The following is a 26,076-nucleotide window of genomic DNA, read 5'->3' as shown; positions in this document are numbered from 1 at the left end:
CCCTTTGAGCCTCTTGAGCCTTGCCTTTGCTCGGGGCCCGCTCCAAACCTTGAGAGTGTACTTTTTCCTCCTAATAATGCCACCTTGGACCCTTGAACCATTCTCTGCTTCTCGGGTCCACTCTGATTCCTTTGGAGAGGACTCTCTCTTCTAATAAACTACTCTTTCACCACTTTATTTCTGTGTCTCGTTCAAGTCTTTGCTCGAGATGCCGAGAAACTGGACAGCACGCAAAGAGCCCACTCTCCAGTAACACTTTCAAGATTTAAAAAAAATAAGTCCATAATAGCACATATATCTTCTGCATGTTTAAGTGTCTTTTTCCTGTCATAATGTATGCTGAAGTAAAATTAGGTGGAGGTCAGCTCCGTTGTCTTCTAAGTCACATTATAGTATGTAAACATTGAGTCGTTAAATCACTCTCTGCTCATCTCATTTTAGTTTCAATGCATTTTTGAACTAATCATTTAAAAAACAGCTCAGACACCTAAAAGACAGTGAGAGGAGCAAATCAGACAGAGCGCAGTTGAGTCCCAGCTCCGCAAGGCAAGACACTTCACCTTTCTAACACCGTTTTTCCTCACCTGAAAAGGCAGATAGTATCTACCTCATAGGTGTGCTTAAGAAAAAGAGCAGCCAGAGTGCAGCCCTGCTACAAGGCCTTCCACATGATATGTGCTCAATACATAACTTTTATTAATACTTCTTTTTCTTCAAATTGCTACCAGTGGCAACTCTCTCAGTTAATAAAAATGTGGCCTCTAATAAGAGAGCATGTAGAAAGAAAAAAATTTACTGAATCTGCCATGTTTCATGTTCTCAATAAAACCTAAAACCAGCCAATTCTTACCTCTGACCAGATTTTCTGTTTGGGAAACATTCTGGCTTTCCTTAAAGGCTCACGTCCCAACTCATTCACATTCCAGGGTCTGTTCAGCTTCCGTGGATCCAGGCAACAACAGTGACTTTGGAATTCATTCACGAAAATTCTGAAATCTAAGCCCTTTACCTCCACAAAATGGTTTGAATTACTTGGAAACACTTCTAATTAAGATTATCATAATGAAAGTCAGCAATAAAAATAAAATAACACCACAGTATGTGGAAATTTCCTATTTAACAGTGCTCTGAACTCAAGGAGAGGACCCTTTTCTGACCCATAAGCTGCCTTCTCAAAGCACATAGGAAGAATTAAACTCAGCCAGATTCTCTAAGGAGCAAACACTTAAGCAACTAGTTTGAGAGGTTATCCAACATACAATCCAAGAAAACAGAATTATACAGCTGGGTACTTAAGACCATTAAAAAGTTTAAAGAAAATGTTCAGATTTAGGATTTCAAGGAAAACAGACTGAAAACACTCTTAAAAATGTAATGCCTTAAGACTTTCCTTTCTAAAGTTTAGTACTGGTGCTTTGCAAGCAACTGTTGGAATACTCAGCACATTTATACACTCAGTCTTGGACGAATCACATCCCTGAGTGCATACACATACCGACTTGTACAAATGAACAGATTATTCCAATTCTTCCCTCATTCTGCACCAAGTCCAAATTCAAGACTGACCCTAGTCTCTACAGACAACGAAGGAAAAATGTGACAAAGATTTTCCAGCCAGCCCCTCCCCTCCGCCTCACACGCCCTCAGCACACACAAGCACACAGCTGATTCTGTGCACGTCTCTAATTTGGGCCAGTTTATGCACCATGACATCAGTGCAGGATAATGAGCCAAGTTTAAACTCCATCTGGGACAAATAATGTCCAGGCACACTGTGACTTCTTTTGTTTATATACACTGACTAAATATGTCTTGGTGGTAAATGAACTAACTCTTAAGATTTATTTCTCCAGGCCTCCAAAACAATATTCTGCACCCCTGAAGCAACTCCCTGCCTCCAGTTCTCTTTTCAAGGCTATGCGTAAGTGATTTTTAACAGAACACTTGATTTTGAAACATATAATTAACATCTTGAGGAGAGTCAAAGTCCAAGAAGGCCTTCATCAATCTAAAAAGTAAAAAAAGGAGGGGGGGGGAGGGATAGCAAATGGGTGAGGCATCATGGCTCATGGTACAAATACTGCATGACACAATTCTGTATCCCCCGGAGAACAGGAATACACAGAGGTGAGAGATTAAGAAATGCTCAGACAGCTAAGTGGCCATTTTCTTTTGTTTTTGAAAGATAAACTTAGATTTTTTTTTTTTGGCATTACTTAAGAGAAATAATTATAAATTCAGAATGAGAAACAAACAATTTAATAGGTTCAAGTCTTGCAACAAGTTTTTAGATTTCTTAAGACACAAAAACTGTGCCTCTGGGGTGATGTAATTTTTGAATGCAAATGAAAGGCAGGGTTTGGGAGGAAAAGAAGACAGACAAAATGGCCCTCTCCTAGCTCCCAGGGTGAGTCTCGGGAAGCGGATTGCCTGCTACCCTTCTCTGGTCACCACCATCTCTCAGCAGCTGCGGACCCCAGAGGCAACTGCTCCCTGTGGCTAATTTCAAGGACAGAACCATTCCCTAAGGAAAGAAAGGGACCTGGGCCTCCAATGACTTCACTCCCAACTCCTCCTCCAAACTCAACTCCTGCCTCCAGGCCTCAGAACCCGACCACTGCTGCTTGGTCTGCAATTCTCAGAAGCTCCCGAGTCACAGAATCACTGCCCCCACCCCCCTCCAGAGGTAATGAGAAGATCATACAAGACAACAAACAGGAGTACTCTTCTTGGTGAACCTCACCACTTACTATGTGCAAAACCCAGTCCCAAGTCTCTCCAGACTGCTTACTTGAACAAGACAAGAGATATGCCCAACCCAAGCAGCTCCACCCATCCTGTAAGGTAGGATTTCAGTGAATTGAAATCCCAGTGCTGTGATTTGCCAGCTGCAAATACTTAACCTTTCTTGTCTCTGGTTCTGTCTGTAAAAATGATCACCACCTTATAGGGTGTGTGATTGCTGGATGAAATGATGTACATAAGTGCTTAGCACCGTTTGTAGGACCTCATACGCCCTCAAATAGTTACTATTAGTTCCCTGCACCACAGAGGGAACAAAGAAATCAAAATATCAACTAAAAGCCATTCTTTCCAAAAACTTACTGCACACAAATAACCACTCAACTAAAAGTTGAGACTAAAAGCCTTCTGGTCATCAGCAAGATTACAAAGTAACATTTAAGTTCAAGATTAATGCCAACAATTTAGATACTTGGAATTCTTTCCTTCTTTAATTAAATGTATTGGGTGACATTGGCTAATAACATTATAAGTTTCAAGTGTACAATTCTTTAATACCTCTTCTGTACGTTGCATTATGTGTTCACCACCCAAAGTCTAGTCTCCCTCCATCACCATAAAATATTTAACCCCTTTAACCTTTTCTACCTCCCCCCCCTACCCTTACCCTCTGGTAACCACCATTCTGTTGTCTCTCTGGAAGTTTGTTTTGCTGTTCATTTGTTGCTTGCTTATATTTTTAATTCTTTCATTGTCAAACATCTAAGCTTTAATGTATCTTTTACATTATTAAGGCACTGAAATCTCTGGAAGAGTCAACCTTACAGAACCTTGTATCCTATACTTCCCCCTTGGCTTTAGAATAATTGTTAGAAAATGAACTGCTGCCACCCTTTAAAGGAGCACACACCTGGGGTGATGCCGACCTTCAAGTCTCCTTATTGGAGGCTCTTTAAAGTTCCAAAGCAGCTTGAAGCAGTGCTGTGTAGAGAGGCAGTCAATACAAAGTGGGAAAACTCTCAATGCCTGACCATCAGGTAAACCTCTTTAAAAATGAGAAAACAGATCCTCTCAGAAGTAAAATGGATGTGAATGTCAATCTATTAAAGGATAATGTCCTCTATCACCCAACTCCATCCTCAAATGATTCCCAAGGTCTTTGAAACAGGTATTATTCACAGACAGGGTTTACGAGTATATAAACCTAAGGTCTGATTTCCAACTGCAATCATTAAAAGAAAAATATGGATGCCATTCCTTTGAAATTCATATTATATTAGTATTTTACATTATACACTTATTTTCAGTCATAACTACAGTCATCAAATAAATTATAAAGCAACAGCCATTCTACAAGGGTACTTTTTATATGGCCTTTTTGCCAAGGTGATGAGAATTAAGATGTGTCTTAAATAGACCCATTCTGTCAATGCAAAAACAAAAATTTAAATGGTGAAATCAGAAAATATGAATGAGCTGCATAACTCTGGCCAATTTACCAAACAACATCACTTAACCCAAACACATGTTTCGGTGCGTTGTGGTTTCTCTCCCATGAACTACAATGACAACTCAACATTCCAACATAAAGGCCAAAGAATTTCTTTCTGAGACATGTTTCAGTGCTGAATTTTTCTAACTACTTAGAAAACATAAGAACATTTTAATGACCCCAACATAAAGGCCAAAGAATTTCTTTCTGTAACATGTTTCAGTGCTGAATTTTTCTAACTACTTAGAAAACATAAGAACATTTTAATGACCCCTCCTAAAAATTGAAAGTCATGCAACATAATTGGATAATAGCACACATCTATTTCTCTCCAAAACTAAAGTGTGACTCACAAAAATTGATGGCCATTTTTTTAAAATAATAGGAATGGAACCCTAATGACAGGTTTACTGATATAAATTCTAGTCAACCTGCCCCCAGAACTAGATCTCTGGCTGTCTGCTGTCTCCACTTGATGGCCCAATTATTTGCAAAGCAAAAACCCTTGTAATTTTCTAAATGTCGACTATCCATTTTTTTCCAAATGCACACCTACTATACTACAAGGAGCAAGGAATGGGCAATCAAGAGTGGATCCAGGAGAGGAAGGGTCAATTATTCTGTTTAATGATCGTGCTAAACACACCTGCTACCCATAAAACACATTCCCTCTCAGCAATGATCTGATCTGATGGTCACCTGTTAAGGAAAAAGCCCAGGGCTGCGAGGCAGAACCAGTGTAGGCATGAACACGAAAGTGACACATGAATTCTCTTTCTTCTGGAGGCCCAACATGGTCCAGCTTCAATTTGTTTTAACAGTAGAGCTGGCCAAAAAATTACTAAGAGGCACCGAACTCTGGCCAATCCCAATTTAAATAAAGAAACTAATCTGGAAGTAGCTAAACCCAAATCCTAGATACAATACTGTGGCCCTTCAACAACTGGCTCCTAAGGAGGCTGTTTACTTTTTTCCAACTGCATCTAGAACTTAAGAAATTAATGTTATTAATTGAATGCAGTTTAGTCACTATTGACATGTTTGGAGTATAATGTATATAATTTATATAGTCATATTTTTAAGTCAATCATTTGAACAAAAAGGAGAAGAGCCTACCTACCTGAAAACAATTATGTGCAAACATATAAGGCCTGACCATTAGGTTCACAAACTCGGTGCAACGATGTTGCTAACCTTTTTTTATATCAGAGGGATTATTCATTATGAATTTGTACCAACTGAACAAACAGTTAGCCAAGTTTACTATTTGTAAGTGCTGAAAAGGCTGCGTGAAAAAGTTAGATGACCTGAACTTCTCACCAACAATTCATGGCTCTTGCATCGCGACAATGCACCAGCTCACACGGCACTGTCTGTGAGGGAGTTTTTAGCCAGTGAACAAATAACTGTATTGGAACACCCTCCCTACTCACCTGATCTGGCCCCCAATGATTTCTTTCTTTACCCAAAGATAAAGGAAATATTGAACGGAAGACATTTTGATGAGATTCAGGACATCAAGGGTAATATGACAACAGCTCTGATGGCCATTCCAGAAAAAGAGTTCCAAAATTGCTTTGAAGGGTGGACTAGGCGCTGGCATTGGTGCATAGCTTCCCAAGGGGAGTGCTTCGAAGGTGACAGTAGTGATATTCAGCAATGAGGTATGTAACACTTTTTTTTAGGATGAGTTCATAAACTTAATTGTCCCATCTTGTATGTCTTAATACATTCTGAGTGGACAAAATGTCCCATTTTTTTCTTCCTGTGTGTGTGTATGTATATTTTTACTGCATTATGAGATACGTCAATGGCTGTCACATCACATTCAACATGACAAATACACATTTTAAACAACAAAAAAATAAAAATTAGAGATTAGAAATCTACCAAATTTAATTTTATTCAAAGAGAAAATTAATACAGAAATGATTTAAATAAAAATGCCTCATCCAGGTAACACCAGGAAAAGATTACTTTTAAAAATTATTTCAATAAGTACTTAGAAGACTCAATGCTTGGAAACTTTAAAAAAGATTATAAACATAAGTATTTGCATTTCTGCCTTTGGAACACAGATACCTTGCATCTGTGTTTAATATACCCTAACTAGTCTATAAACAGTAAAACCAAGGCGCCTGGTTGTTTCTTCTGCCCTTCCTATGCTTTGGTTGGGTCCTCAATGTGGCACTGTTTGGGGACTCAAATATTGCTCACTGAAAAGCAGACGCCAAAAAAAACAATACATGAGTCCTAACTTGTAAGACATATTAACTGACACCCTTCTGCAAAGCCATGTGGACCAGATCCACACTAGTTCATTTTACAAATCATAAAGCAGAAAACTAACAGGAGAAAAATCATTTCATCAGTGTGGTACACAATGAGTGTGCCAGAAAAATCTTAAACATCTTTGTTATATGTAGAACACAATACACGTGAGCGCAAGACGCTATCTAAAGGTGAAAAAATTAACAATTTTCCAAGTTCCAAACTCAGATGACACTGGAGCCCAGACAAAGTGGAAAACTGAGTGACGAGGACAGAGTGCGGACTGAGGATGACATTCTCCACCCAAGGTGGGCAGCTGTTACTTTTCGCGGGTCAACTGTGGCAAGTGGGAAGACCAGCCCAGTGTTATCAGGTCTTCCGGGTTTTTCTGATAAGACAGAAAGATCCAGGATTTTATGTAAGTCTTCCAATTTGTAAAAATTGGCACCTAATTTATTTTTTTAACTATAAAGGTTAAAAAAGATGCCTTATGAAATACAACAAGTAGACAGTTCTCAAGTTCAGACGCATTTGAATTTGTTCATTTCATGCATCCTTCATCCATTCTGAAGGACTGACAGGCGCAGCGTGAACATGACACCTTCCCTGCTCTCCCAGAGTTTACAATGCACCCAGGTGAACAGTGCACTAAGCTGAAAACAACCATAATGGTAAACCACCATAGAGTTTAAAATTGCCATTATTTTGCGGTGCAACCTGCCACGCCAGTGTTTTTCCTTAATCCTCTCCTGTTTTGAAGGCAGCTCAGTTTCTACCATTTGAAGGATACTGACTACATGTTGTATCTTATTATTATTGTCTTTGGCTAATTAAATTCTAAACTGTCTCTCAACCTAGACAGCTCAGAGCTGTCATAATTATATGTCATATGTCGTAATTACTGTGGGTGCCACATATAACACCCTCTGATAATATGGCATCAACATTTTCCTTTATGAGACTGAGATTATACATAGGCTATGCCTTTTCGGAATCGTTTGTAGTGAGCAGAATTGGCAAACCTAAGGCAGAAAGGATTGTGAAATGAGACCACAGACCTGGATACACTCACACCCTTACTGAGAGTTAAAAGGAGGCCCTGAGAAGCAGGGTCGGCTGCCGGTGCTGCTGGGAAGTGAGTCTGGTTGAGGGGTGCTCACCATTTCCACCCTTGTACCTCTGCAGATTCCATGATTCTGAGGAACAGACATTAAGGGGCCACAGGTGGACCCCAGACTGGATGCATCAGAGGACAGACTGACTAACAAGAACACTGAATAGCAAAGGTTCCAGAAAAGAAGTCATAGAATGTAGTTTGTTTGGGGTGCCGCTAACCCTAGCTCTCCGCTATCCCTAAAGAGCTTTCTCAGTTCATAAAACAGAAACTGAGTACATTATATGCAAAGCTTTCATAGGAGCCCTAGACCTCACTTCAAGTGAGATCTCTGTGCAGGCTCAGCCTCGCCAGACACGTTCCTAGTCTGGTCTGTTCTCCTGCCCACCTATCCCCATCCATCCTCTGTGTGCCCAGCACACAGTCCCGTTCCCCAATGCAGGCACCACAGATGGGAGAGGTGGGGATTTAAACCACATTTTGTTCCCCAAATAGGATCCTCATTCCTTTAGGGCAAGAGCAGTTATCTTTGTTGCCAGCACCTATACAATACTGGCATAGAAGACATTTAATAAATGCTTCCTAAAATGAACAGATCTATTATTCAGTCACTCCTTAATTCAGTCATAAATCCTACCCTCTCACTCTTCCTTTCTACCCCAAATCTCGAAGAAAAAGAGAGCAACAATATGCAGAAGGCAGTTTGCAATAATAATTTTTTCTAAACATCTGCATGGGATGTGCATTTCTCATACACCTTGACGATGAAGAGTCTGACCCAACACTGAGCTTCCCCTACTTGGTTTTCCAAACCCAAACACATGACCAGCCTAAGTCTTTCAACTTTCAAACCGAGCCCCAGCTTCTCAATAGGATTCTATCATACAAGGAGCTGTTATATAACATTATTCAGCAATGATAGCTACAGCCTCTATTTTAACTGCCAGTCCCATTCTCATTTGAATACACGTCTTTTTCCTGGGACAAACTTCCCAAGAACTGTTTATTTTTCTACTCCATACTGATGGTAAACCTCTTTCTGGGGCCCATCCTCCCCCCCCCCCCCCCCTCGCCCTCAGCCACAGTGGCTATCAGTATATTTAAAGAGTAAACCTGTGTGGTGAGAGGATTTGAGCTACTAAATACAAGAAGGGAGCTGTCAGGGGGAAAGTTATTAAGAAGATATCAACCAGAACAGAAAAGGTCACTGGATTAGTAGGAGAACCACAGCTGATGTAAAAGACATGCCGATGACGAGTCCCATCTGAACGTGGAAAGTTTTAATATGTTTAATGTGCTGTCTGGAAAAGTGTACTCAAAGGAATGCTCCAGGACAACTCTGGCTGTCTATTCTGTCTAGGAGAAACAAAGGGTTTCAAAAAGAAGTAACAAAAGGAAGGGAAAAAAACTCACTCTCAGTAAAATGACACGCTAAATGCTGATCAACAGGAATCGGCAAAGTCAAAAGAACTGGACATGGCTCAGGCAACTGTCACCTCCCAACTTCCAGGGCAAGCTTGTTAACATGCTCGCCTGAGCTGGCAGGAGAGACAAATTTTCTGTTTACATTTAAGAAGCTCTGCTTCCTAAAGAAGAAGCATTAAGAACACTCATTAGCAATTAATGTTCTGTAAGCTTAAAAGAAGTAAGCAATATGATCAACAAGACATTTGCTAGGTGCCCTCTAAGATGTGCTAAGTGCGAGCCAGGACAAAGACGCATCTCACTCAATCCCCACCACACTGGCCCCTAATGAGTACATCCTGAGAAGAGTCACTGAGAAGATAAGAATATAACGTGCCATACCACCCTCATGAAGGTTAGTGCCACACACAAAACCTCAGGTCAAAACCTGATTTTTGTAACTCAAATAGTATGCAGTTAGGCATACAAAGGGGAGCAAACTTTATTTAGTTAGCTATGTTACCTATTGAGAGTGGAAGAAATTATAGTTAGAGAAGCAGAGGTATTTTATTAAAAAACAATGGTTCAAAATAAAGCTGTTTAATTTCACTCCTACAGTAAGTATATATCCAAGAGAAATGAAAACATGTATCCATGTGAAACTTTGCATATAAATGTTCACAGAAGCATTATTCATAATAGCCAAAGACTGGAAACAACCCAAATGTCCATCAACTCATGAATGGATAAATAAAATGTGGTATATCCATACCATGGAATGTTATTTGGCAATAAATTTGGCATGCAGTACTGATACATGCTATAACATGAACCTTGAAAACATCATGCTAAGTGAAAGAAGCCAGAAATAAAAGACCACATATTGCATGATTTCATTTACATAAATGTCCAAAATGGGGAAATTACCTACAGAGACAGAAAACTTATTAGTGGTTGCCTAAGAATGGGCGGGGGGCGGGGGGGAGGGGTGGGGGAGGGGACGGGGGAGAAGAGAATGGAAAGTGACTGCTACAGAGTATCTAAAATTAACTGTAGTCATGGTTGCACCATTCTGTGCATATAGTAAATTCCATCGACTTGTATACTTTTATTTTACTAAGGGAATTACATAGCATGTAGATTATATCTGTTAAATAAGTGAAGCTGTTAAGTTGCTTCTGTCTACATTGTTACTGCTGCTCTTGTTCATTAAGTAGGTGGCAATTTTGTTTTTTAATCTTCATTTATAATGAGGATGGCTTTTCACTTTAAGAATCATCCTTTTCCTGCTACCTATATAAAATGACAAACCAAGGTTTCAAACTTAACATGACTTCAGATAATGAAAATTAACAGTGTCTCTTATATGGAGAGCCAGAACAGAGCAGAGAATCTTGCCAAGAACTCATACAAATTAAATCCAGAAACCATCAGGACAGAAATCAGGAGGAGAGCGGCTGTGGGGACAGAAGAGCTTTCTCATAACTGTGGTGGTTCTTTTGCATGTATAGAAATGTTTAGAATGTACTCAACACAGCTGCAAAGTATTAAGAATACTGTAAACACATACAAGGTAAGCTCCTCACAGAAGTGGAGAGGCAGCGCTCTGCAGCCAGTGGGCGGCTCTTTACAACACTGTATTTTGAGAGGTGGCACAAGTGCTGCCTCCCTTAAAATGTCAGCCCCCAAGGGCCTGCGGGACAATGCCTGCAATCTTCGTCACTGAAGTCATTCAACCCTGTGCCTCCCACAGGTCCTTGTAAAGGGGGAAAAGTGTTGCCTCAGAGGACTAGCAGGAGAAAAGCCTCAGAAAACATCAGTATGGGTAATGTTCTTTGACATGTCCCTGTGTCCTAAATCCTTTAACACAGAACCCCTGAGCACCACATCACAGGCGCCTAAAAGCAAACCAACAGGTGCTACAGGCAAGCACTCTAAACTCACGCAGCCCCAGATTTCTGGGTCCCTGGGTCCTTACTTTTGGTGCTTGAGCTTTTGGGTCACCCCCATCCCTCCCCTCTTTCCTCTACCTCCTGGAAAAATGATGGCATTTTCCCATCATTTTGGTTTTACTTGCTCCCTGGGTCTGTCTCCCCTTTGTGCCTTAGCCCCATTTCCACACCGTCCTCGAGAACATTATCACACTTAACTAGGCCAAAAGGAAAGAGCAGAGGCTTGAGAGAATAAGAGAGACACAGGATGGGAACTCTGCGGGCAGAAAAATGAAGAAAACTGTCAGGCACATAGGCCACTACCTAGGCTAAACCCATGACACCACAGGCAACATCAAGGCATGACAAGCCTTGGATTGGTCTGTGAGAGGGTCGTTTCAAACCCACTCTGCCCACTTAACAACTGTGTCCCATTAAGGGAAATTTAGGGTCGATGCCAATCAATAGCTTGGCCCACATAACCTATAAATATTAATGTTTCTAGCACAAACATACAGAGGGTGCCAAAAAAATGTATACACATTTTAAGAAAAGAAAAAATTGTATTAAAGTTGTAATACTTAATACATACCAATAACAAAAGACGAATACAGGTCATGTGTATACATGTTTTTTGGCACCCCTGGTATTTATTAATTAGAAAGACAAACATTTCCTTCCAGTGAGATTTTTCTTTTTAGAGTTAAGTGTACTCTAGTTTGAGAAAGCTTGATATTTGACTGTTTATAAAACAGATAAATTAATAGATTTGTCCCTTTCTTGGCTTTACAGAAAAATTCCCAGATGAAATGAAAATGCTATTTTATAAAACAAAATTAAGCGGCTTCTATTTAGACTTGAGGTGGGCATACAGGATCGGGGAATGCCACGTGGCCTTCTGAGGAGGTCCAGTCTTTTCAGTCATTTCTAGGAACAAAGAAGTTTACTTCTGAACAGAAAATTGGAAAATTCTGTAACTAAGGGCTCTGTATGCTGGCTCATAATCTATAAAAAGCTATTCTGTGCAAAATGAATTACAGAAATGAGGAAGAAATCATCAAAACATTAAAACAATGCACAATAATATGGATGGGGGCTCAGGTCTCCTGCGAACATATGCAAACAGGAATCAGGTGACTACATATGCGAGAGCTAGGATGCTTTCCATGTTTAGTCACAATTTGGAATACCTTGTCTTTTATTATCCTTTTAATTAGTGAAGGGAAAGGAGACCAAACGCTGCATCTTGAAATTATCCATACTTTGTGACCTTCCCATGAGTGGCTGGAACCCACAGTGGAAGAATGATGAAGAGAGGCAAGCACTAAACATGTAAGGCTGACAGGCCTGGTACCGCACTTGGATTTTATTCTAGGTGTAACAGGACAGCTTTAAGCGGGGCAGTGACATGACGCAAAGTATATTTTTAGAAGATCATTCAGAAGACTGCTGTGTGGTAGTTACAGGGTAGGCGTTCTGGTGGGGCCATCCCACCAGAGGTGAGAGGTGTGGGCCTAGAGTCCAGCAGTGGTAGTGGAAAGGAAATGGACATGGCAAAGTATGGTTTCAGCAAATGTTCCTGAGATAAAGCCAACAGGACTTGCTGACGGACGGGAATAGAAAGGTGAGAAAATACAAATGAAGACTCTGGCGTTGAAGAGCAAGGGAGGTAAGGAAGCAGAGACTCTATCTGGGACTTCTGATGCAAAGGGGAGTAGAGATGTGAGGTGGTAACTGGAAGGGGACGTGAAGTCAAGGGAGGGGATTTTGTTTTGTTGGGTAGGGGAGAGCTGTAGCTGTTTACGTGTTTAAGATAAAAGACACTACAGTATGTTGGTAGAAACGATCCGGCAGAGAGAGAGGCTGAGGAGTCAGGAAGGGAGATCAGTGCATCAGTTGTTAGAGGGATGAAATTTATTCAACTGACAAACATGTATTGAGCACCTATTAATGTTCTTTGTTCTTACAAGGTTTACAGTCTAATGCAGGAGAAAGTAATAGAAATAAATTATTGAGCAGTAAAATGATCCCATAGAGGTAAATACAAAGTATTACTGTACTATGATAGATACTATGATAGATTGGGGGTGGGGAGCAAGGTCCTGATGCCACCAAAATGGCTGAGTGACTTATTTGAAGTATTCATGTGTTTTGGGTAAATATTTTTTAAGCAATTGTTTCCAATTCTACTTTTTATAAGACAAAGACTTTTATTTTTATGCTTCTAAAGAATTGCACAAATACAAAAATGACATTTATTTAAAGACTGAGCAAATCCAGTTTTCGTAGTCAATAAAAACAAAAAAATTAATGTTGTCCGAGATAATACTTCAGTCTCTAGTAATTTTTAAAAGTTTTGCTTACTGTTTAAAATGTTTCCCAAATGCTACATGAATGAGTTCACAAATAACTTGTCTATTCTGTAATGTGAAGTAACCACAGGCTCTGCATTTGGAAGGGCTGCTCCAGGAGCCAGGGTGGGTTCACAGGGACCAGTGCCATCTGACCAAGGTCAGTCACCCCGTGTGCGATCACAACCTGACTCACCCTCTCAGTGTCCTGCTCTGGCCAACCAGGCAAACCAGTCAAGCACAATATATGACATGAGCAAACATTTTATTCCAAAGACTTGTACATATTTTCATAATGACTCATTTCAAAAAATGAGACTTTCGTGATGCTTTAAGAACACTAACTGGATGAGGTAAGATTTGCTGTGTTCAAAAACCACAATTTCTGATATTTAAAAAAAACACATAGTAATGCTAAAACAAAAACACTGACCTCTAGAACTACTAATGATCCGAACCACAGATCTTTGATTCTCAAAATAAAACAATTCCTGGGTTCGTGTTTTCCCCTTAGACAATTTGCCCTCAGTTTCCCTCTGACCGCACCAACCTGCTGAGCTGCATCTCCATTCACCAAGTGAGGCATCATGGCTACCTCTCCGTTCAGCAGTGGTGGCAATTCCAGAGGGATTTGGTCGGTCATCATCATTGTGACGTACATTCATGGAGAACTTCCCTCAATTGGCTCCCTGCAAAAGAAACACCATTTTTAAAACAAGAACTCAGGACCACAAAATCGCCTATAACAATACTTTAAATGCTCCGTCTTGAGATCAGCTGAAATTCAGATTCTTCTATCACACTGTTGTATCACTGCGTCAGGCCCGAGGAGGGTTAAAGCACAAAGAAGAGCCTCAACTAGGAGATCACAGACTTGAGGCTCCAAGAAGCCATGCAAACCCAACCTCCCATGCCTGGACTTTGTCATTTAGTTACAAATTTTAAAAATATATGAAGAATAGTAACTACCCTTCCCCAGGGACCTTTCTGAGGATAAACAAGATAATAATTTTGAGAAAGTAAAGTGTCAAACAAAAACTGGTGGTATCACCCTTAAAGTAATTACAGAAAATAAAAGTCAAAGAGAATGACCTGTAAAAGCAGTTGTTCTCTTTTATTAGGATCAAAATAAGCCGTTAATCCAAGGAAGTAAATAAAAGTTAACTACCTATACTTGAATTGTTGCAATTTCTGACCTTGCCATTCATTTGGTAATTAATCATGTTCTAATTATCTCTCTCCCACGATTTTCTTGGATGGAATTTAACTGTTGTATATTTACATCTTTATTACTTGTGCACTTCTTGAGCTTCCCTGTATTTCAGAGAGTACACATGGCCCCTATGGACCCTTGTGCAGAGTAGGGCTGAAAGGTAGATTCCATTGTTTCCACACAATAAATGATTTTCATACAAGTATTCAAAACAACACAAAGCCCACTTTTGTTCCGTAATAGTACTTGGTCACCAATATCTAGTTTTTGAATACAACCGCAGGAAAATAACAATCAATTCCTATTTAAAATCATTTAACTTATTCTTTCAGAAGTATAATATTTACATATCCTTCACTTATGTCTAAAATTTTTAGCACATAAAGTTTTAATAGCATGGATAGAAAAACAATAAATAAATATACACACACAATTTTTTAAGTCAGTTCAAAAACCAATTGCCACTTAATTCAGTTAGATTTTTTTATCATTCCTAGTAAGTCCCCCAAAATTTCAAATTCAAGGGTATTTGGTCAATGAACCTTTAATACTCAATATCTAAATCAGGCAAAACAAGGGGGCAAATCCTTTCATGACTGTCTCAAATGTGTCTCTCTCAAGTGTGATCGAAAGAAAATATTTCTTCTCATTTGTAACCACCTCCATTCTGATTCAATATACCTTCCACCCCCAATCCCACTGAAGAGAAACTCCTTGCATGGAAGTACGAAATGATGCATAAAAGCCACCCAAGAGATTGTAAACTTTTTTATTCTGAATAGGTAAAATTTTACACTATTTATTATAACCCCATTTGGAGAAACTAATTATTTTAAGCACCAAACAACGAAGTCTTTTCCCAACTAGGAAAGCACGTTCTATAATAACAGGTCTTATAATTCAGTGTTAATAGTACCATCATGCTGTTTTATGAGGCAATTACTCAGTTCCTAGGCAAATAAAATTACAAAACCCAAAGCCCAAGTTTATCCTGATGTAGGAAACTGATTCTTCCACAATAAAACCCAGACGATTCCAGTGACACTGTCATAGCATCACTTTGGTTTACAGTAGGTCAAATGATGGAGTACTGATGTCCATTTCAACTTTATTTCTAATCTGCTGCATCCTACTAGTGCATGAGGAAAGAATAGCCACTTTTCCTCAGACTGATGAAATTACAAAGGCTTGTTTCCGCTTAAGTACAATGTCGTATTTAATGTTGCTTCAAAAGTGTAGGCTGAACACACAGGGCAGTAGTTTACATTAGGGGTGTGCGGGTCCAGACACTCCATGCTCACGTCCACTGTTTCCTCACTCCTCCCCAGGAAGAGCTCCAAGGCACTTGCTGGTGAGGTTATGGTGCGGATTATGGTTCTGTCCCCTCTCCCTTCTCCCCTGCTACGTAGTGAGTGCCAGAGCCCTCATCTACGTGGGACAGTCCTGGTAGCTCACAAATAAGCAAAGATGGATGGAACCTGCTCTCCCTTTTTTCACTCAATAAAGCAGCAGGAGTAAACTGATTTCAAGGCCTGCCCCTAGATCCTTTCAGCCTCTAGGTCCTTCCATTACCCCAGAGGACAGGAAATGATACAAGTTTGGGGGTAGGGGAGGGGGTGGGATGGAGGTCCTTAGTCAGAACCTGCTTTGAGAGGAAGCTATTTAGGCTCCACACGGTCCAACCCAGATAACTAAAGTTGTCAATATTGGGGTTTGAGATTCAAATTGACTTCACAATGCTATTTTGTTCCAACTTCTCATTGTTTCTTGGTGCGGAAGGGGGAACCACAGGTATTGGGTAGGAGGAGATAACTGTGACCTGGTACATAATTCAGGCATTCCTGGTCCTCTGTCCCTAACACCAAAGACTGTCTCAACACCAATATTATGTCTAACACTGACAGTTCCAATTTAAAATCCCGTTAAATAATGGCACTTGCTATTAACAAGTGCCGTTACAGCAATCTAGCCCCCGTAAGTAGCACTCTGCAGGACAGGTGTCGAGTCCAAACAAGGGAGTTAGAGTCTAGGTTACGCAAGTGTAGTGTAAGAGCATATGTGGGGAGCCATGGTTTCTTGCAGCCCTGAACCTTGCAGACTGGCTCGGTTTCTGCCCCCATAACATTGTCTCTGCCTTATCTGAGAGGCGCCTAACGGCTGCTGAGGAATGTGGTGGAAACGGCCAGTTCCCGGACACAGAAGACTAAGGGCTTTCTGGACAATTGGTAGGTTCTGTCTCCTTGAGATATTTACTTTTGTGAGTTTCAGTGACCTTGTATCTTCTATGTCAAAGTAAGGTTGAGGCTGAAAAGATTTACTTTCACTGAGATAATGCATATCTTCTTCGTTTAACTGCACGTACTCAAATTGTATATATTGGTTAGAGATAATAAACTCAGGGCTTCAGCATGACTGAAGACCGGCCGCATTAGCATTTGTGTGTGTCTTTTATTTCATTCCCACTCCCCCATTCAGGTACTGATCGACTCGTGGCAGCTGGCCCGTCACAAGCATATGCCCCTACCCGCCCACGAGGTCTTACAGACATAGGTGGCAGAGCACGGAGACCCACGCGGAGTTGCAAAAATCCCCAAAGAAACCCAGTCCACTGGTACAAAGAGATAATTGTATTTGCTTTTGAACACTATACAGGCAACTTTGGGTAACGCAATTATGCCATAAAGAACAAGATGCCTGAATCCTTTTTTTTCCCCCTACTAGATCATGGCTAGTTATCTCACAGATGTGCGGAACTTATTGCAGATTACTAGGAGGCAACCACGGGAGGGAAAGCCACGAAGAATTGTACATTTTTAAAAAGTCAACTGTATGTAGTCACTCCTTAGACAGCATAGAGTGGGAACTTACAAACATCATACACTCCTAATAACTCAACTCAATCACCCAAACACTGTACCCTTTCATCACAGAGAAAAATGGAAGGATGAGTGAAGTGAATAAAAGCCACTGAGAACCCGGCCACGAGCCTCACTTCTCATAACCAAAGTTGTTGATCCTCTTTTCTCTAGGCCACCAGCCGTTTGCTAAAATCCAAGGCTTGTTTTCTAAGCCCTAAGAGTTTCACCAAAGGTAAACCAGACTTTATTCTTACTGGAAGGCCAGGTAAGAGATTCATCTAGATGGGGTGGTTCACACAGCCGACAATGTTTAAATACCCATTTCTACACTCCACACACATACACAGGATACTGTCATTGGCCTAGAATGCAAGGGACCTACGGAAAGGAGAATAAATTATCTCTAGGCAAGAGAATGACCCGCTATTAACAAGACACTGACTGCCAACCTGTCCTTGAATGATCATGAACAGAAACAATTCAGTGACAGGGACGGTAGAAAGGACAAGGGAAAAGGCAGGGACGATTATGAAAGTCCACAGATGCAAAACATAAAACTTAAGATACACAGTAGTGTCTTTTTGGTTATTTCCTAGTGACGAAGGGAGAAAAACTAATTAGTTTTCCCAATGCAAACAGAAAGTCAAATAATCAGGTTGTGAATTGGGACAACTACTCGGCCTTCACATTGACAGTCACAGAAGGTTAAGTCAGACCAGGAGACGTGGGGAAGCTTGCCATGCATCGATCATTCAATGGTGACAGCTCCCCCCAAAGTGAGTCTCCTCTCTGCTTCGGCTGGTGACCCAGATAAAACTACATGTGTACTCACTTCAACAGGTATGTCTCAAGCCCACTGCTTTGAGGAGACCTAGAGGAGGTGACATGCCTGACAGAGTTGACGAAACTTTTTAAGTGAAATTAAAAGATGAAGCAATCAATGTGGAAGGCCAACTATCCAAACACTGAGCTCAGAGACCAAAACTTGCTTCACTTGTAATGACTGTGGATGGAAGTTACACATTTTCTTACTTTGTTATAGAGCAAGCTAGCCAAAAATGGATTTTCTTCTTTGGGATGGAGGGTCATTGTTTACAACAACGTGTTCAGCCCTAAGATGAGGTACTACGGAGTTACTGAAGCACTGTGATCTTACATAGCCAGAGAAATTCACCCCTCATTTGAGTTATGTTTGATTTGTACTTTTTTTTCCCTCTCTTCCTCATTAGGCAGTGCCACAAACTGCACCCCCTCAAATTTGAGGGCCATATCCTGAATGGGCTTTCACATCTTCCTTGGGCTGGGAAGCCAGACTGTTAGCTGTACCCATACAGAGAGAGGAACGGTCTCTGTGGGGTCCCACAAGCTCCCCATAGGCCTGCCCCATCTCCTTGACCACCTGAATTATCAGCTCAGAGGAAAGCTCAGGGGCCAAACTGTGATCTCTGGATAACTGAGCTGTAACTGTTTTTCTTTTCAGTCAAAACATCTCTTGAAAAACCACACCGAAAAAATACGTTCCTGGTCTGAGGTCCTTCTTCCCTGGACAGATGTGTATCTGAGCTGGCCAAATCTGTCACACAACTCATGTGTTTCATTCAAGGCAATACCACTTCCACACCCCTGCCCTCACACAACACAGTTCTTATAATGAATGAATCCATTCTTTAAACCACTCCACTTTACAAATGAATAAATGTACTATGAAACTAATCAGAACAAATATATGATAGATTATCTCTACTAGAAGACTTTTTTCTAATCCTCTGAACTTTTCTCTTTTTTTCACACAGAGCTCCCAGATTTCGCTCCTATTCTTTATTTTGTCTTCCCCATACTCCCATTTCAAAGAATTTGGTAACAACCACAGGCCCTCACAACTTCTCCCCCTAACCACACATCCTAACACTAAACCACAAGTGCTTCATGCCCGGCCAGTTCTGCTCTTTAGATTGACAAGGCAAGGAGGCCACGTGAGCATTTGTGGTTACCCCCCCACCACCCCAAGAGAGCAAGTCATTTGTTAGCTTCATTACCTGCAAGCAAGGCCCAGTATTACTACATGAACTCCCGCACTAATGGCAGGGGTGGAGGCTGGGCACTCTGAAAACAAAATGAACAGATCCTCACTGTTAGTAAGACATTTAATTCCATCCAAATATGCCCCCAAAGCTTTTAAAGAACACCTTACTTTAAAAGAATATTACAAAGGGTCTTCAGTTTTTACATTACTCTAGGCAACTGGCTTATTACTTTTTCCTCTTACTTTCCTTCCCCCACTCCAAGATTGAAAGGTTTTCCATGGTATTTTGGCCCCAGCCTATACTAAGAAACATACTGGCCAAATTCATGAAAAACCTGATTCTCAGGAGAGAACCACTGATCCATTTCCAAAGGCCAGAGAAAGCAATTATATACTAGGAAGAATTCTAACTTGAAAAAAACTAAAGGCCTAATCACTGCTGGGAAGGATTTCAGTCTGTGAACCTGGCCTTCAAATTACTAACAACATGTCCTGGTCCTCACTTCACAGGCCAATGACCCAAATTTCCTTACATTAATTCAAGATGTGAGTTACAGTACAGTACGCAAATTAGTTTCAGATGACAAAAGGAAAAGAAACGTAACAACACTAGAAGGAACAAAGCATAACCGTCAGAACCAAATGAGCTGGCCCAGCAGGATGAAACAATGACGCCTGAGTTAAATCTCAAGTCGAGGCTGAAGCACAGACCCCCACACTACTTCACCTACACTCTCACGTGGCTTCGGACTGACTTCTACACTATGTGAGGGGACGTGTTAAAAAGATATGATAAGGGAACCAAGAATTAGAACGCACATGATCAGTTTTAACTTTTTGCTTCCAATCTGCAATTCAAAGTGCATTTCTAGAAACCAAATGGGTTCCTTGATGAATGGGAATTGTTGGAAAATCATCAATGACAGAGACATGTAAAGCAATGAAGTCAATAAAAAACAAATCTAAGAAATATTAGTAAGTCATCTTCAGAATTCATACCACTAAAGTTAATTCCATAAAGTCTGTGTCTTTTCCAATAAAATATCGATTAACCAATCACCTTCACATAATCTAAACAGCATCTAAACATTTTGCTTGCTGCATGCTTATTCAGTAGCCTGAGATAAATATTGTCATGGGCACATTAGTAAAATCAGAGCTTGATTCATATTTCAAGAAAGTTTCCTTCTCTATTAAAAATACCAATTGACCTAAGCTGTACTTTACATCCCTGTCACTGTTTTTATAACTGGCAATTTGTACTTAATCCCTTCCTCTTTTTTAACCCCACACCCCTTCCCATCTGGCAACCATTAAAATGTTCTCTGTAACTATGAGTTTATTTCTGTTTTGTTTGTTTGTTTGTTTTGGGTTTTTTTAGATTCCACATGTGAGATCATAAAAAAATAAATAAAAATAAAAAATACCAATTGACTTCTACTAGTGAAAATCTATTGGGGGGCCAAGTTTCAGAAAACTGTCAGAAACATAACCAGAGAAATGTCCAAGCCATTTGTATGTAGTAATAAGGAAAACAAACTTTTTCTCCTGATTCAATAAGGCAAGAAAAATCCCATCCGTAGTCAAAATGACAATCTGACAAACTTATTGAACCACCGAAAACAGAGGTTTTGTTTTGCTGTGTTGTGTTTGGGGCAGAGGAGTTTGAGGGGTTACTAAGAAATCACTGTAGTCCCTTTGAAAACAATGTAACTACCAGACAGCTTATGTTTTATAAGTGATTACAAGTTTCTAAATGGCTTCTAATATAAAACCTAAGCCTAATAAAACTTAATTTATTATGACAAACATTTGTGCAGTTGATTTACACTTGTTTCTGCCATGGTTGTTGTAAAAAAGAAAAGTCTAGGCAAGTCAAAATTTGACAATCACTGTAACACAGAAAAAAGAAACAAAACCTGCTTTCATGAACCTCCCCTCATACAGGTGGCCTTTATGTATTTATGTCATCAGTCACAAGGACCGACACCTTCCTAATGTGTGCAGTCGTCATTTCTAAGCTTTATTAGCAAGATTTAGAAAGACATGAAAGAGGGAAAGAGAAAGGTATGTAAAGAGAGGGAAGGGAGAAGAAGACAATAAGAAAAAAGTCAGTTGTACACATTCCTACAACTCATGGGAGGTCCAAGTATCATTTACTATTTAATTTCCTCAACATAAAAACCTCTATCCTTTCTGCTCCATGCTGGTTTTGAAAGACAAAGCCCTTGACTGATTATTTCAAAATTGAGAAACTCTGAAAACAGTTGTCATTTCTAGCCTTCTAAGCAAAGGTAAAAACAATGTTCTGATCATTGCTGTGGAACCACCAACAGCACCAACAGAAAAAAAAAAAAAAAAAAAAGGATTAAAACAAAATAGAAACCCTGTGCATCTTCTTTACCTCTGAAACTGAGAAAAGTCTGTTCCTCTGTCAACACACGGCTGCCCATTTCTGCCACTTCCCTGCTACCATGAGGGAGCTTTTCGTTCCCTTCCCAGTAACACTCACCCAGGGCCGGTGGCGCTGTCTCAGACCACGTGGGATTAGCATGTGGACATGTATGACCCTGACGGGGGGGGGGGGGGGCGCACGGCCACTGGGCACAAGAAAGCTGGGGTGGGTTCCGGGCTTTTCCTTGCACTCGCCCGGTCCTGTTCACGTTGGGTAACCATGAGGACAGGTACTTGAGACAAACACTCATTTTTGCTTTTTTGAAAATTAAAGTGTGCCCCCCCAAAAAAGGGGAGGATATGAAAAGGGTCTAAGGATTTTTATTAGAATTTTTCACAGTCCCTCCACTAAAAACTGGTCAAAGGACCAGTGTGTTATGGATCCCAGGACTGAGTATTGGAAAATCTGAGTTCTAATCAGGGGTTGCCAATAATTAGCTCTGAACTTGAGCCATTAATTAGTTCCTTTTATAAAATGACAGAATTACAGATTAGCCTTTAAGGTTCCTTTCTGCTCTTACCAGACTGGGTTTCAAACATCACTGTCTACCGTGCTTACTTAACACAGATTAAATTAAAGCTTAAACTCTTTTTAAAGAGAGGTTTACACCATCTCTAAAAACCTGTCTGTTAGTTTCTCTTACATGTATGAATATAACCTGAGCCTTCTGCATAAGAGAGAAAGAATCTACATAAAATGTTGAGAAAAAAGAATGTCCTGAGCAGAGTGTAGTACTTGTATAATCACTGTGTTTTCATGCCAGTGAAATCTAATTTTACAGCTGAGTTCTATACAACTGGAAGAAAGACTCTTGCCATGGCTTGCCACTTGAATGAAAGACGGAGTGGTGATAGCTGTTCATGCAGAAAAACCTCTCGAGACATGAGCAGTACCTGGAGGTATGCACCCAGCTGGTTGGTTGAGGCACAAATAGTCTGGAATTTGTCTTCTTGTCTGATATGGGTTCATTAGTGAAGTTAAACCACAGTTGTCTGAAAAAGTTCTTAACCTTAAAAACAGTCGTGCGTTTTTGAATCCAATTATAAACACAGGAGATTTCGGTGGCAACATTTAAATCCACACAGAAATCTTGTGAAATCCAGTTTTTAAATTAAAAATACCATCACCACTCTGGACTAAAATAATGACAAATGGTTCAAGCAACAAATAAAAACAGAATTGCCCACTGTGCTCCAGAGAGCAAGCAGGAATGCCATAGTCTAATGGACAAGGCCCTGCCTTCAAGAATCCATAGCTGCCTCTTTTTTCAATTACAGTTGACACTTTAGTTTCAGGTGTACAACACAGTGAACAGACATTTATGTACCTTATGAAGTGATCGCCCCGGTAAGTCTAGTACCCGTCTGGCACCACACACAGTTATTACACTATTAATGACTATATTCCTTATGCTATAATGTTTTTAAAAAATGCTTTTCTATAATTTGACTTTGCTTAAATGGCAAAGCATAGTCGTGTCTGAAAAGTACTCAAAACTCCCATATTAGCAAGGCATTATTTTCTGAAGGGGGGGGCAGATCTGCATATCTAAGGATTATATGTAAACATTGTAAGTAATCTGAGACCTCTTTCATGCTTCTCCATGAATATACAGAGGTTGCTTCCATAGCCTCCCAATATCCCCAAAATCTTTAAGGAAACATAAAAACTAAAGGAAAAAAATTACATCACTGTAGATACATAATCTCTGGACTTCAGATCCACATCCACACATAAATCACTGCTCAGTTTTGCAAATACTATCAGCTAAAAGGGAAAGGGCTCTGTCCACACAAATAAGTTTACCAACCAAAGGTTCATTTGCTTTGTTCACTGTTTTTAAATGGCATTTAAAGAAGTTTGCAGACATGATTGGATATTTTTATTGGAACACATAGACTCCAGATACACTCAGCACAATAAATCTCACACCCCTCACTGACACCCAAGGATGAAAGTCTAGCATCTAACAAGGAAACATTCCAAAACCATGAGTCCTTATTTTCACACATATCCAAGCTAACTTTGCCACATATTTTATCTATGGATGGGAATAACTGAAAATGTGTTCTCAGTGAAATTCAGAATTGTATGGCTGTTTCTTTATATCTTTTTCTACAGAATATTAAAGAAAAGGCCTAGAAACCCATAGTCTGAGAAGGGAAAAGGTCACTTCTAAAGCCCTCTCCAGGACGAGGTCTTCCCACCTCCTGACCGACTCCAAACTGCATGGGAGGTAGAAAGAGATGAGATGGGAAGTCAGAAGACATGCTCGCCTTCCCGTCACAGGCCGTCCGGCCCTCCCGCCTGCCTGGAGCCCCCACAGCACTTTGACGGGTCCCACTGCATGTCAGGGCTGTCGTTCAAGGTATCCCTGCACAGGCTCTCTGTCTCAGTTTCTTCGTTTGTCACGGGGTGTTTTAACATGACTTCTAGATTGCCCCTTAACAAAATATAAAATGCATTTTATTACTGTTTTTAGAGCTCTATTATGAATTAAATTCCCACAGGTGCAACCACTGGGGTCCCTAACAGCCACATATAACACCCTTTATTGGGAGGAAGGATGTGTTGCAAGCACCACACTGCTTCCTGGGAAAGGTCTGGAGGAGCTCCAAGCTGCTCCTTGAGCCTGGTGGCTAAGGCACAGTATGAAGCATCAGGACACTCACTCTTGGCTAAGGCACAGTGTGAAGCACCAGGACACTCATTCTTACCCAGCCCCACAACACTCATGTGAAGGAGGCGGCATTCCCCTTTCACAGGGGCAGCAACCAGGGGTGAGACAGGTTAAGGAATTTGGCCAAGGAGCCTGCCAGAAAGTGATGGTGAGAAGTCAGTGCTCTCTTGGCTAGTTATAACATCTAATCATCTGGCAACGAAAACACAGAAGTGGACGGGCTGATGAAAAATGCAAAGGTTAGTGAGTTTTTAAAAATTAGATGAAACAAGCACATGGGACAAAATTCAAAAGATAACTTTCAAAGACACCCAGTGAAGGCCCATTTCCCTTCTTGCAATTCCCTGACCCCTACACAATGGCAATAACTGTTGAGTTTCTGGTGCATCCTTCCCAAGATACAGAATTAATGATGTTTAAAACTTTTTAAAATAGCGTAAGGAAAGTTATCATGTATTATCATGTAGTCCAGATGGTTAAAAGTTAGGGAGAAAAAAACAAACTGCAAACACCAAATTATAAACAACTGGAGTTACATCCCTCCATGGTGATTTTTCACGACATGTGCCATGATTAAACACAAAAGCAAAATTACTTCCGAAAGGAGGGCAGCTTAGCAAGTTACTGATGAAGAGACTTGTGAGAACAAGGTCTTTGGTACAAAAGGTTTCAAGGTTCTATTATGTTAAATCTCTCAAAAGAAGGATTTAGCTAAAGGGTACCTTCTAAAACAGCATCAAACAAAAAGACCTGAACAAAAGATAATCATGCATTGTTTTAACAAATATTTATTGAATGTCCATGATTTGCCAGACACTGTATGAAAATTCTAAGATTCTAGAAATAAAGACATGAGGTTAAACAGCATCACAGTAAAATGTTATACTTGATAACTAAAACAGAATCCACGCGGGACACTTCTGAGGAAACCACACCAACTCAGCAGACCTCCATGCTCTATGAAACCTTTCATCTCAGATAAGCCCCAATGGCTAAATTTGGCTTCCCAGCTGTGGCCTCTTTTCTAGTCTTAAGTGTTCCAGAAGATAAATTTGTCTTCCAAACATACCCCCTCCCTCAATCTTCCTTTCTGATCAGCCACGAGGACACTAAAATTGTTTCTTTCATCAGCTCATATAGAATTCAATCATGTTTATTTTACAAACTCAGTGTTGTTTTAACTGAATAGATGTTATAAAACACTCATCATAAGGAAAATCTGTACCATTAAGCATCACTGATGTTTTATCTAATTTATACTAAAATATGTATTTCAAAGACTTCTGACATCTCGTTACTAATTTTGGATGTTGCTTCAAATATTTTTTTTTAAAAAGAAAATCTGATTCTTTCCTACACCCCTCTGCAGAGGTGGGGAGGGTCAATGAGAACAGTATACACTGAAAATCAGTTTATAAGTATGTTGTTGTTTTTTTAAAAAGTTATTTCTTGAAGAATCATTACAATTGATGACATTCTCATAAGCAGCTTTGTATTTTACTTAGTGTGACTGCACACAAAGCAAATACCAGGTGTTCTTTA

At 40.2% G+C, this 26,076-nt stretch overlaps 1 protein-coding gene across 2 annotated transcripts in view; it reads right to left on the bottom strand.

Moving 5' to 3' along the window:
- The window catches only part of FNDC3B (fibronectin type III domain containing 3B), a 320,442-nt gene that overhangs the window by 238,905 nt on the left and 55,461 nt on the right, over window positions 1–26,076 (bottom strand). For both annotated transcript variants that reach the window (XM_019735100.2, XM_019735095.2), the window contains exon 2: window positions 13,856–13,994. In XM_019735100.2, the coding sequence (XP_019590659.2) occupies window positions 13,856–13,966 (111 nt within the window). In that variant the 5' untranslated portion in view covers window positions 13,967–13,994. The remainder of the gene's footprint in view (window positions 1–13,855; window positions 13,995–26,076) is intronic.

The sequence above is a fragment of the Rhinolophus sinicus genome, linkage group LG01, assembly GCF_036562045.2.
Source record: "Rhinolophus sinicus isolate RSC01 linkage group LG01, ASM3656204v1, whole genome shotgun sequence".
Taxonomy (NCBI): domain Eukaryota; kingdom Metazoa; phylum Chordata; class Mammalia; order Chiroptera; family Rhinolophidae; genus Rhinolophus; species Rhinolophus sinicus.
This window is presented reverse-complemented; position numbering and strand designations above follow the sequence as displayed.